This window comes from Eriocheir sinensis, chromosome 32 (genome assembly GCF_024679095.1).
Source record: "Eriocheir sinensis breed Jianghai 21 chromosome 32, ASM2467909v1, whole genome shotgun sequence".
NCBI lineage: Eukaryota > Metazoa > Arthropoda > Malacostraca > Decapoda > Varunidae > Eriocheir > Eriocheir sinensis.
This window is the reverse complement of record NC_066540.1, coordinates 13,105,688-13,119,299: the sequence shown is the minus strand read 5'-3', so window position 1 is coordinate 13,119,299 and position 13,612 is coordinate 13,105,688. Positions and strand designations below refer to the sequence as shown.

At 43.4% G+C, this 13,612-nt stretch overlaps 2 protein-coding genes across 6 annotated transcripts in view; both read left to right on the top strand.

The window, feature by feature from the left end:
- Positions 1–11,759, top strand: part of LOC127006162 (RNA-binding protein 28-like) — a 17,048-nt gene extending 5,289 nt beyond the window's left edge. The window contains exon 5 of the mRNA XM_050875707.1: positions 11,519–11,759. Coding sequence (XP_050731664.1) covers positions 11,519–11,544 — 26 coding nt within the window. The 3' untranslated portion in view covers positions 11,545–11,759. The remainder of the gene's footprint in view (positions 1–11,518) is intronic.
- The window catches only part of LOC127006161 (uncharacterized), an 80,481-nt gene that overhangs the window by 567 nt on the left and 66,302 nt on the right, over positions 1–13,612 (top strand). For 2 of the 5 annotated variants that reach the window (XR_007759124.1, XM_050875700.1), the window contains exon 1: positions 11,610–11,758. The exons of 1 other annotated variant lie outside the window; for it this stretch is intronic. The gene's annotated coding sequence lies outside the window, so the exon portion shown is untranslated. Of the gene's footprint in view, positions 1–1,615; positions 1,768–4,209; positions 4,325–11,609; positions 11,759–13,612 lie in introns of those variants that run through there. 2 more of the 5 variants (XM_050875704.1, XM_050875701.1) reach the window with 2 other exon arrangements.

Below are 13,612 nucleotides of genomic sequence, written 5' to 3'. Positions count from 1 at the left end.
TGATTCGTTTTTTCTTCTCAATACCAGATACTAGAGAGACTTCCCGTGTGGTTTGTTAAAATTTAATCCTATTTATATCAATCGCAAACACAATAAAAGGAATTTTCGTAGTATTTTGTGTTTGGTTTGGGAGCTTATGAACTTGCTGTACTGGGGCCGGATTCATCAAGCCACTACAAGACCGGTCGTTGGTATAAGTCTTTAAGTAAATCTGTCCTCTACGAATGATCTTTTTGTTTAGGCTGCTCCGATGACAGTGAATGAAGTACTGGCCTGCTCGACACTTCTTTCATTGCCATTTGAGTCGCCTTAAGATCAAGAGCGTTCCTAAATGATGGAGTTACCAGAAGACTTACCAACAACAGGTCTCGTAAGAGGTTTGATGAATCCGGCCTCTGGACTGTAAAACTGACCCATCATACCCACACAACATTGCCGGCAGTTGGTTCAGTTGTAGAGCGTGGTCACCTCCCAGCCTCGCCTTGAATGCATCACAGGAGGCTGGTGTATGCATGATAATGAACTCCACTCAGTGATATTATATAATAGCACACTCAGTGAAGAGATGTTTGCGTTAAAGTTTCCAGGACACCAGCAGCTTATCGTCACCCTCATAAAACAATCGCCTAAGTCACTTTTCACCGATTTCCAGGTTTTTGTCTACATCAGTTTTTCAACACGTGACGCCCATTTCTGTATAGTTGCCTTCGTCATTCAGGGTTTGAGTGTTCTAGAATTGGCCTTTTCATTTCTGCCTAAATCTTAAGACAAATGAGATAATGACAGTTCTTTTCTGATTTCCTGTAAAGTAGAAAATAATGACTTAGGCGGTTTGTTTACGAAGGTGACGATATGGCTTATTGTGTCCCCCGTGGTGCAGCGTGACTGAACAAGCAACAGTGAACCGTGCATTGGCTTGGTAAAGAGGGGGGGGGGGTCATTGCGGACACACACTGACAGTAGCAACGCACGGTTTGAGAGGTAAATATAAGGCAGCGTAAACAGTAAAGATTATTGCGAGGGTTAGTTGGAGGCAAAGTAGTTTTAATGAAGTAATGATGACACACACACAAAATCTTTCATGCCTGCATTGTTATTCAAGGGGTTTGCATTCCCCTTTTCATATTCTGAAGTATAGGCTTTATTGCTGCCAGTGTTAATATTCTGCGCGTGACTTATCGCTACAACACATCCTAATCGAATCATGCATGGCACTTTTACGCATAAGAACATCAGTCAGTCGTCCATATTCATTTTGCACTCACTGCCCTTCACTGGTAAACTCTGGAACAGCCTTTCTTCGTCTGTATTTCCTCCTGCCTATAACTTGACCTTTTTCGAGAAGAGTGTATCAAGACACCTCTCCACCCATAACTGACCTCTCTTTTGGCTACTCTTTACTATTGTCTTTTATGGGAGCGGCGAGTAGAGAGCTTTTTTTTTTGCATTCCTTTTGTTACCCTTGAGCCGTCTCCTTTGTTGTAATATATATATATATATATATATATATATATATATATATATATATATATATATATATATATATATATATATATATATATATATATATATATATATATATAAAACCCGTATTGTCTTTGTTAGTCCGTTAAAAGTAAAGAATCAGTGCCGTCAACACGGGGCGGCGTCTTGTTTGAGTGGCTGGCAGCTGGCGGCCGTGTGGGTGTGTCGCCGCGTGTGTCTGGTGTGTGTGCTGTGCGAGGCTGCGGGGGAAGGAAGTGCTTGGTGTGCTGAAGAGAGAAGAAGGTAAGGATGTGATACCGATCCGTGTGTGTGCGTGTGTGTGTGTGTCACTTGCGGGGGTCTGATCACGTGCTTGACCCGCAATCGCCAGCCAGTGGACTTTCAGTGAGCTTGTAAGTCAGGCGGGTGATCTTCGGGCGCGGCGGGAGCCTCACACCACACCCACACACCCGGGGGGCGGGACATAACCCCCGACTTACACCCGGCGCCCATTCACGGCATTACTCCTGAAGTGCACCCGTCCTACCGCGAAGGACACGTTGGTGCTACGTGATGTACGTTGTGCACGTACACCAGTGCTGTATTGCTTCCTCGTCTGGAATCACTCGTTCGTGAGATATTGATTTCTTTGGGTGTGGTTTTCGGGGATATATTGAGGAATGTATTTCCATTTATTGCATTTTGGCAGGGAAGCGCAAGTCAGGTAAGGTTAGGTTACATTAAGTTAAGATAGGTCACATCAGGTTAGATTTAGTTTGGTTAGATTTAATTGTTTATAATAAATACTAATAGACTTTTTGCTGCACTGTTAATTTTTGTCACGAGTCCTCACAAGTAAGTGAGGACAACAGAGTCCACCGCTGCTGGCGACCATTGTGTTCTTGTTGGTGGCGGTAGCATCAGTGTCAGGCAGCAGGGTCCTCCGTCCTCGTCTTGTGAAAGTTCAAGTGCTTATTTCTTCCTCATTTTTATGTATTGTGAGGACAAAACTTATTTCTGGTGGTTTTGATTTGTCTGCTCTGAATTTGGGTTATTTATTTTGCAGAAATCACTAGTTTTGTGGATAATTTTTTGGCATAGGTTACCACCAATTATCTCATGCATCCGATAATTACTGATTGTGATGATGAAGTAATAAGGGATGTTTATGATGTGACCTGCAAAATGAATGAGTTTGTTAGTCACCTTTTTATTTTCTCTTGGTATCTGATAATGAATAGTAGAAAAATGAGGTTTTAAGACATTAGAAGACTAATATGTTTATATATATTTGGCTTTTCCCTCTGTTCCTTAGTATGCATTCTTCTTCGTCCTCATCTTATATTTACTAACCTTATCCATAGTCTCCTATTCCTTTGAAATTTTCTCCATAATATATGATTTATCGTTAAGGTATCCTTAGCCTTATTTCTGCCTGCTTTCTCTTCCCCAATAAGTTTCTTTGGGTACAGTACATATTCATTTACTGCTTCCCTCATAAATCTTTTCCATTAGCATTTATAAAATTTTCTCTATGTCTCCTCCCAATTAATATGCCTTTCTCTTCAAGCCATCATAGTCTGTTTTTTCATACATGTAAATAATATTTTTTCTCCTTTTTCTGTTCCTACATTTTATAGGTGTGAGTGCATGGCCACTTTCCCAAAAATAAGTCCATGTCTTCATATGCTTTGATAAGATCTATCACATTACTCACATCATTTCGTATTATCTTATTGTGCTGTATCAGAAAAATGCCCCCTAACTCTTCATTGAATGAAACTGATATTTCCTGTCATTAACATTTAATATTTAGTTGTTTACATTATTTGGTTGTCTTTGTTTAGTGAGTGTCCAGAGCTGAACAATGGTGTGACAGGGTTTACCTTATATTTTACTGCCCAGTCAAGGTTACTTTGGCAATTGTATCTATCTCAAGGCAGAGAAAGAAGGATCTTGATTATGTGGTTCAGTTCTAGTGCCCTTATTAAAGGATGGATATCAAGAAATAGGTTTGTCCCTTGGGGAAAGGAGAGGTTGAAGGGACAAGGGAGTGGGAGGGTAGATTTTAAAGGAGAAATCAAGATGTTAGAATATGTGCTGAGAAGGATGATAGAAATGATTCATGGGTTGAGAAACTTACCATAGGATGATATGTATACTTGAACATTTGAATTTGCTTTCTTTAGAAAGGCAAAGGATGTGAGGAGACTTGATGGAAGTTTAAAAATGGAGGAAGAGCTTTAATAAGGGTGATGTTGATAAGGTTTTGGTGGTAGGAGACACATATCAATACATTTAAGTTGGATTAATTTAGATCCAACAAAGACATAGGCAAGAATTGGTTTACCAGTAGAGTGGTGGATAAGTGGAACAGGCTTGGTAGTCATGTTGTGAATGCCAATATGATAGATACATTCAAGAAAATAATTCAAGGGTAGTGTGGTTAGGTGGGGTTAGGTTTGCATAGGGTGCCTTGTATAGGGCTACCAGCCTTTTGCAGACTCATTATATTTGTATCTTTATATGAGAGGAGTATGTGATGTATCAAGATGGGATAGGGAAAGTAATGGAATTGTGTATGATAGTTTTGGTAGGTGTAACAGCAAGGTGAATGGATTGTGCAGTGGTTGAATGGGTGAAGTGTAGTGTTCTCAGAGGGTTTGATTATATCAAGTAGGTAAACAAGGTCATAATGAGAATTTGTTTTTCAATAGCACACAATTTAGATTTTTTTTGTTTCAGACCTTCCAAGTTTTGAAAGCATCCTGGAGACTGTGTCCTGTCTTTCTGCCAGCACAGAGGCCGCTTTAGAGAAGGATCTAATTTGACTGTCAATGACATCTAGGCTCTAACAAGGGTAAATTTACCTGTTGTTGTGAGAATTAACTTATGTTGATGTATATTCTAGTGCTAAAATGATTTTTTCAAGGAAGGTACTTTAGTCTGTCTCAGTTTCATTAGAAACTCAACGGCCCTGCTTTTTTCTCAATTCTGAATGGCGAAGAGGCAGCTAATGAAGGCTCACACTGTCGCAGCACCACATGGAATGTGCAAATAATATTATCTCACCTTAAAATAACCATAAAATATCAACTACCTATATGCTATTTCACCTTGAAACATTACTAGTACATAAAGTGTCAAGTACTACAATGAGACAAATAAAGTAATCATAAGTATGCTACACTGTGAACCAGAATATAAATAAAATTAGACATTTTTTTTTTTATTGAATAAAATCTTCTTCATTCATCACACAATATCTGTGTGAGAAAACGATTTGTTGTGTTACAGAATAAATGTTACATATAGGTAGCTACATATAGGATACATATAAATATAGGATGGCAATGTTGCTAAGAAAACACAGTATTCTAGCTATTATTAGAAAACTAAAGATATTATGTCAGAGTGCTTTCTGGACAAAGGCTGAATCAAACTGATGGATTTCAGCAATGGGCTGCAAAAGTTGCAAATTGCAGAAAAAGAAGGGACATTGCTGCCAGTAATTTCCTGATGAAACAGACTACACCAATACCTACACTAGTTTATATCAATGCGCTCTTGCTTGGAGAGAGAGAGAGAGAGAGAGAGAGAGAGAGAGAGAGAGAGAGAGAGAACTACTATCTTGATTGTTACATAATCAGAAAGAACTATTGGCGATATAGAGTTTAGTATAGCTTAAATGTTTCTGCATGCATTTATAAGTCATATTCTACTACTTCCTGTGTAAATTACAACACGAAAATCAATATAGACCGTTTATTCACGGATTATTTACAAGTCATTGAAGTATATCAGAAATTCAGTCGTATTTTTTTCAAGATGGGGGCATGCCCAATTTTTCCAATAGCTATCAGGTTTAGAATTGCAGCTTTTATAGTATTAAGTTTTGCAGTATTTTTGTTTGTAATTTAAGATAAAAAATAAGGCAACATCCTTTATATTAGGAACAGTTGTGTACTAGAGGAAAGGTTTATGTTTCATTGAGTGTGGAAAAAAAGTTTATCCATTCTGATGCATGGGAATCTGTTTGTAGTTGGATAATAATGGATGGATGAATAATTGAAAGCAACTTACACTATACTGCCAAACAGCATTGTTCTGCATTGGGTTCCTTCACATGAATGAAGCAGAAACTCGTCGCCGCAAAAGGTTTCCAGCATGATCCAGCGTAAAAGTTGTGGTGACTGACTGCAATTTATTCTTTACACAATGAAAGGATATATAGCTATGTTTGTAGGTTAGGGTGGGTTATCAAAGGTTATTAAGGTGCTTAGTGAGAGTAATTCTTTAAGTAGAACAGTGTGCTATTACTGCACTCTTACCTAATAATATCCACTTTAGCAGTCCCTGAAATTCATCATCACAGCATGACTCACTTCAGTCAGCCTGTATCTGTGACGCCATTGCTCGTGTACAGCGCCGCGTGGCCCGCAAAGGGAGTGCGTGGGCTTTGCTATCAATGAGGAAGAGGTGGTAGGTTTGCCAGCTGTTGACATAATTGCATATTTTTGTAATATCAGATAATTACCTCGCAGACAGCTAATGACAGGTGGCATATTGACCTGGCATGCAGACCGACTGTATTAAGTATAATGATCCGTAAGTGCTGTTATTATCTAAAAGATTGACTGAATAAAAACATATATGAAGATTTAAGATTTATCCAAAGACAAGCATTACATGCCATGGAATAAGGTCATATAAATATCGTTATGCTGTGATACACAATAATAAATAGCATTTGAATGTAAAAAAAAAAAAAAAAAGAGAAAAAATCCCCTTCAATCTGTGAGGGCACAGTCATGATGCTATACTAACGAAAGGCCAGTTCATTATTTGAAAAAAAAAATAATAATGGAATTATTTAACATTCTTCCAAAAGTATTTTCATCGTAAAATTCGTTTCGTAAATAATTCGTTACATTTCTATAGATTTAAATTTTGAAATATTTTTATATGAATACAGTATATCAAGGACTCATCACGAAGTCTTCCGCCGCTCAGGACTCACTCAAATCTAAGTTTGCCTGTCCCTCTGCCCTCCTGCCTCGCCTTCTCCAGGATCTTCTTCCTCCATGGACTTGCGTCATACCGGCTCAGTCGTCCTGCTGTTCTCTGCACTCATTCTTTAAAACAGCACTCACCGGATGCGTACTATTCATTTATACTTTTTTTACCTGGCAGGAAGGGGACAAATTCATCCTAAAGTAGCGATTATTTTCCAACCCGGGATTTTCCCCTCTTCAGTCTTTTCTTTATTTTTGCGGCTTTCTTCTGCCTTCTCAGTGACCTTTCCCATACTCCTCAGGGGAAATAGAGGCTCCTCACATCGCCGTAATTTGCCTCCCTTTGTTCCATCGTTATGACATGATTCTTGGTCACATGCCTTGAGGGAAGCGGAGTGACTCATCGCGGTTTCCGTCATGATCGGTTTTCCTTCCTTCCGCTGTTGATATTTTGTGAATCACTTCTCTATCACATATTCTTAGTCTTTCTTGCGTTTACAAATCCATATCGTTATTAAGATCTTCATACATACGTTTAACGAGGGAACGCGACTCATCTTTGCTTTCTCCTTTATCGGTCCTCCTTACCATTGCTTTTCGTCTGTGATCCGTTCTGCAACACATCGGGTCGTATTATAAAACATTTCGCCGCCCAAGAACACATATTTGACAAGTCTTTCGTAGGAGTTGTGGGCATTTCCAAGAGTAGTTCAATGACCCTTCCTCTGTACCATGACCCTGAAGAAACACTCATTAGAACCTGACTGACCCCCTCTTTGACCTTTAGAAATAGCTGATGTGAGAAGCGAAAGTATCTTATAATACCGACCATTTTGTCCTCATCGTTCCCATACATGCGTGGCTCATACCTGTACCGTTACCTGTATAATCATGGATACCCTTCACGCTGGAGAGGCCACAGCACCACTAACTTGCCACTCATTCGGTTCGCACGTTTTTTCACGCCGCGTCACGGCTCACAATAATCCCTCCCCACGCTTGCGGGGGCCAAGGGACGCTGCGTTGTGCACTTCTCGGCAATGGCTCGTGTGCTCTATTATTAGGCGTGAGGGCTGTAGAATGTTTGCTTGTTTGTTTGTTTGTGGGTGTGTGTGGGGGGGGGGGAGGGTTGTTACTTCATTTCTATTATGAATGAAATATAAATGTCAGTTGTATTTATATTGTATTTGTTTTGATTTTTTGTCGATAAACTACTACTACTACTACTACTACTACTACTACTACTACTACTACTACTACTACTACTACTACTACTACTACTACTGTGTGTGTGTGTGTCTGTCTGTCTGTCTGTCTGTGTGTGTGTGTGTGTGTGTGTGTGTGTGTGGAGAGGAGGGAGGGAGAGTCTTCTGCATGAAAGAAGCTAAATAAAACCGCTGACTAAGGCTGACTAACTGACTGACTGCTTTTGTGCATACGACTTTTAAGAGAGAAAAATATGAGTCTCCCAGGGTGGTGGTGTGTCACGGGATGGGTTTGTTACGTGACTGACAGGCGGCTGCATAACTGTATACACATTGGTGAGGGGGCGAGGTGGTAAGGAACGGAAAGGTTTGAACAGAGGACTGCGGGAGGAGAAGAAGTAATGAATATAGGTAGAGAGAGAAACACTTAGGGTGTATTAAGTTGAAGGGCGGTACATGTTTAAGGTTTGTGAGAGGGTGAGATGTTATGGAACGAATGGGTGTAGGCAGAGGATGGTTAAGGACGAAGGGAGAGGTCGACGTACTGTAGAGGAAAATTATAAGTGTATATGAGTTTAGAGGTGGTACACACATATTCGGGTGAGAAGGCGAGGTGTTCAGAAAGCAGTGTAGGCAGAGGATGGTTAAGGACGAAGGGAGAGGAAGACGTACTGTTGAGGAAAATTATAAGTGTATATGAGTTTAGAGGTGGTACACACATATTCGGGTGAGAAGGCGAGGTGTGAAGAAAGTAGAAGCGACAGAGGATGGTTAATGAAAGACGAAGGGAAAGAAAGACATACTGTAGAGGGAAATAATAAGGGTGTTTATAGGAATTGAGGGGTGGTACACACACTCATGAGGGGGCCAAACTGGAGGGTAAAGGCTGAGGATGGCTGATGAACAACTACGGGAAGGGAAGACACACTGTAGAGGGGGATAAAAAGGCAGTATATTAGGTTGGTTGAGGGGCAGGAAGTGAAGAAACGGAGCAAACGAATACTTTAATAATCTGCATTCACGAGGTGCTTAGGGTACAGGGGAGGGGATGGGATAGGAGGGAAGATAATGACTACGGGAGAGACATACTGCAGAGGGGAGTAACTCGCGTCTATAATAATGGGGAGCCGGGAAGTGAAGAAACGAAGCGGACGAATACTGTAACCTAGACTTGCAGGGAGGTTAGGGTACAGGGGAGAAGGGAGGGCGGAAAGGCAAGATGTACCGTATACTGAGGGAAGAATGCGTGTAACGGTGATTAAAAGGTGAGACGTGATAGAATATAGATAGAACGTTTAAAAAAGAGGTGTGAAGAAACGGAACAGTATACTAAAAAATAAATAAAAAAGTGTCAGGGTCTCGGAAATGAAGGAAGGATTAAGTTGAGGGGAGATGATAAGGCGAGAGGAAGGAAAAGACGCGGCAATTGCCTAAATGACAGGAAAATTACATTATAAGGGAAGGGAGAAAAGATTAGATAGTGGACAGAGAGAGAGAGAGAGAGTGTGTTGTGCCCTTTACTATGACTGTACGGCTGGGGAGAAGGAAAAAGGGTGATAGGTCTCTCTCTCTCTCTCTCTCTCTCTCTGTGTGTTTGTGTGTGTGTGTGTGTGTGTGTGTGTGTGTGTGTGTGTGTGACCCGAGTCGTCGTGAGCGTGGTCAGGCATTGGGTGTCACGCTTATTCACGTGCTTATATGACACAAAGACTACTTGCCGCGATTTAGTGTGTACCTATTCAGTATTTAATTCTCTTCTGCATGCTCTGAAGACATGTGGTGCTTTTTTTTTCACGGTGGAAGATTCGTAGGTGTATAGATCTAGGTACACACACACACACACACACACACACACACACACACACACACACACACACACGCTGCAAGACGTATTGAAGAAGAGAAGAATCGACCACTGAAATGAATAGTGTATATTTATTTTGGCATGCACATATTTATTCATCTTTAGTATTAAGGTGACCGGCATACAGCGACCTCCTCCCTCGCTGTTTTATTCTTTCCCAAAAAAAAACAAATAAGCACAGTTCAGAGGCAGGGGAGTCACAGTTCACCTTTACACGGGAAGCGAGCCGAGCCACAGGTGCATCTCCCAACCAGTGGCGTTTGAACCTCGCTTAGGTGCCAGGTAGGGCCAAGCCACAGCTCACCTCACCCCCGAACAAGGCGTTATGATCCTCCTTGCTCGTCCTTGTCTTCATTATGAGGTCAAGTTACTCTCGAGTGGGAGATATAAGTGAGCGTGGGTGTCAGTCATTTGTCGCTGTGATAACTGTGGTACATCTTTAGTCTAGCAAATCTGCCAACTTGTAGCCCGCATACGTGGCAAGTTTGAAAAGTCTTACATCTTTTCTCCATTGAACCTTAAAACAAGTTATCATGGACTCAACCGTATCACCGAAACTTAGTAACGCAAGACTTAAGAGGTGAACTATGTATGCAGGAGACAGTGGGGTTATTATTGGTGATGTTTACCTTCTGTAACACCACTTTTCTCAGCCCCACTCACACATCAACAGTGCCTGCCCCCTCACATCCTCCCCTGCACCACAATACCCTTACCCTGTCCTTGTCAACCCTGTCTTCCATCACCAACGTTACTCCCACTACCATCTACTACAATGTACTGTCAGACTTGTTCACCCCTCTCTCATTTCTACAACGCCCCGCCTCCCTGCCCTTACCCTGTACTGGTCCACCCTGGCACCCTATTCCCCTCTTCACCCAAACATTTCTCCCACCACCACCACGACCAGCTGCTAGACTTGCTCACCCCCAGTCTCATTTTCTCCTCTGCAACGCCCTGTCTCCCTGCCCTTACCCTGTCCTCGTCAACCCTGCCAGTTCCTCCATCACCACAACCAGCTGCCATACTTCCTCACCCCTCCTCATATCTCTGCAACGCCCCGCCCTTATCTTGTCCTTACCCTGTCCTTGCCCACCCTGCCAGCCTCTCCTCTTGTCATCCCCTCGCAACATCACCCCTCCCACCAACACCTGCTCCTCTAGTCCTCCCTACTCACTCACCTCCCTCCTCCTGTGACACCCTATCAACAACCCACTCCTGCAACATCACCACGACCATAACCTCCACCTCTGTATACCACCTGACAGCTTTACTCACCCCACGGGCCCCCCTTTCCCACCCCCCCTCATTCCCTCGTTTGTGGCACCCTTCCCTTCCCCCCCTCCCCTCTCCCCCACCCACCCCTCTTCTCTCTCTCCCCTCTGCCACCTTTAGCTAACTCTGCCTCATCCCTGTTTCTCTCCCTTTCCGTAACACTCGTCCTCCTCCTCCTACTCTTCCTCCTCCTCCTCTTCCTCGCTTGCTTGCTACTCCATTCTTCGATACCTTTTCTCCCCCTCCTCCTCTTCTTCCTCTTCCTCCTCCACCCCCCTACCTGTCTTCTCCTGACTCACCTTCTCCCCCTCCTTTTCTTCCACTTCCTCCTCCACTCCCCTGTCTGCCTCACTCCTCCTCCCATTCCTCCTCCTCCTCCTCTTCCTACCGACCTGCCTCACTCCGTCCCCTCGTCCTCCCTCCTCCCTCCATATTTCCACATTATCATTTCCTAGGCCCTCTTCTCTCCCTTCCACCACCCTGCCCTCCCTCCCCTATACTTCCTCCATGATTATCTGCCTCTCGTCTCATATGCGGTGTCTCCTCCTCCTTCAACCTCCAGCCTGTTTAAGCTCCGCCACCCCTGCACCTCCACCCCCTGTCTGTCTCACTCACTCTACACTTGATATCTAGGCTAGGCGGGATGTACTGCGACGGGGCTCCACTACCTCCACCACCACTACCTCCACTCTCTGTAGGTGCCGGCCGGCATGCAACCAGCTAGCTCAGCCGGTGGCGTGGCCTCGCACACTCCCTCCCACACCCTCACCACCCGCAGCCCCTCCCTCACACCAAGCAGACTCAGTGTCACTCCAGTAGCCGTGGGAGAAGGGTGTGCTGTGCTTCGTTACCTGCAGGTCAGCGCTCTACCACACGTGAACGTTCTACCTGTAGCTTCCTGTGCCGGCGGAGGGGCAGCACCGTAACGCCTTCACGTGGTGAGTGTTGCGGAGCGCCTGTTGGTGTGTTGCGAGGACTGCTTTGTGTTTAGTGTGTGGCGAGGCGTGGTTGTATTGCGTTGCCGGCGTTTTTGAACCTCCCCGCCCTGTGTGTGTGTGTGCGTATGTGTGTGTGTGTGTGTGTGTGTGTGTGTGTGTGTGTGTGTTGCATATGCTCTCCTCTCCCTGTTAGTCATGGTAGAACGTGTACCCATGGGGGAGCTGTGTCTCTTCGAAGGTGACTGTTGGGTCCCAAAATGTAACCTAACCAAGCGTGTGGGCTGTACACTCACTCCTCCACGCCCCTCATTACCTAAACACCTATATCCTGCTTACCCAACTCGCGGTTCGGGTAGTCCCCTCAATCTACCTTAGTGTGGCAGGATGGAACACAGACTTTACCTTAAATTAATACAATAGGCCATGTGATGTTTATAGGCGTGCGCTTAATAGTTAGGAAATATATGTTTTTAGCCATTAAATACCGAGATTGCAAGTAGCTATTATGGTTTGTGTTTACTACTACTACTACTACTACTACTACTACTACTACTACTGTCACCACCACTACCACTATTTTTTTTACAGCAGAGGAGACAGTGCAAGGGCGTAAAAAAAAAAAAAAAACAATAATGAAAAAAAAAAGTCCGCTACTTACTGCTCCTATTACTACTACTACTACTACTAATACTATACAACTACTACTACTTGAATCGTTGCATTATTTAGCTCATGGTGTGATAGACAAGGCTGGTGTGATAGACAAGGCTGAAGGATGGGTTAAAAGGTTGAAAAAGCTACCACTCTCCCACGTGGTAGATAAGGCTGACGGGTGGGTTTAGGGAGCCACCACTCTTCTGCTTGATAAAAGTGTACGTAACAAAACAACGAATGGGCGAAGTGCTGTTAAATACCCTGTTGTTTTTACTTCTGCATCTATGTGGTGGAAGGCAAGATATTAGCCTTCATCCTGCCACCAGTGTAGGGAGAGGGCAGGGTAATACATTATCCTCCTGGGCTATTACACTGGGCAAATTTTCCGTGGATCTTCAGTCAAACCATGATTTCCGCTGGCGTGGTTCTTATATTTCCGTGGTTTTCTGACGTATCCACGATCTTCCAAAGCTACGATAGATTTCACCGAAGGACGACGGTATTACTCACCATCATCAGCACCAGTAATAACAAGAAACAAATGAGAACCACGTTAGCGGAAATCGTGGTTTGACTGAAGATCCACGGAGAATTTGCCCAGTGTAATAGCCCCGCACCCCGGCACACTTGTTGGAACACTTGCGAACACACACACACACACACACACCTTCGTGCTGTTGTGGCGTGTTCAGTTAGCCATTCTGGAGGTCTTTTTTGAGCCGTGCTGAGGCTAAAACGTTCTGCTGACAGGTCCGTCACTCTGCAGCTCCAGGGTACCGGCCGGCGATTGCGAGTCCAGCACGTGATCAGATGAGGTGCATGACACGTGACTCGGGTATTTAATTCTTTTCATGTTAATGCTTGTACTTTTCACAGCTGTATATACCTACGATTATGGTTAATGAACTTACTTAAACTGGCAATAAATGTGTGTGTGTGTGTGTGTGTGTGTTTGAATAGGGTATTGCGCTTTCCATGTCTGTGTTAAATAAGGCTTGTGGGACCATCGGGTTTTCATGTGTCTTAGAAGTAGAATGATATAGTATTATGGAGCACCTTGTTCAGACCATCCCGTGTTGGCGTGGGGGTGAATAACATTTGTCTTATAGGGCCCGTTCTACTCCCTCCGGTTACTCAAGAACACCTCAACCTCTTCGACGCCGCATTCAAAATAACAAGAGCGGTTTACTATTCTGGTGG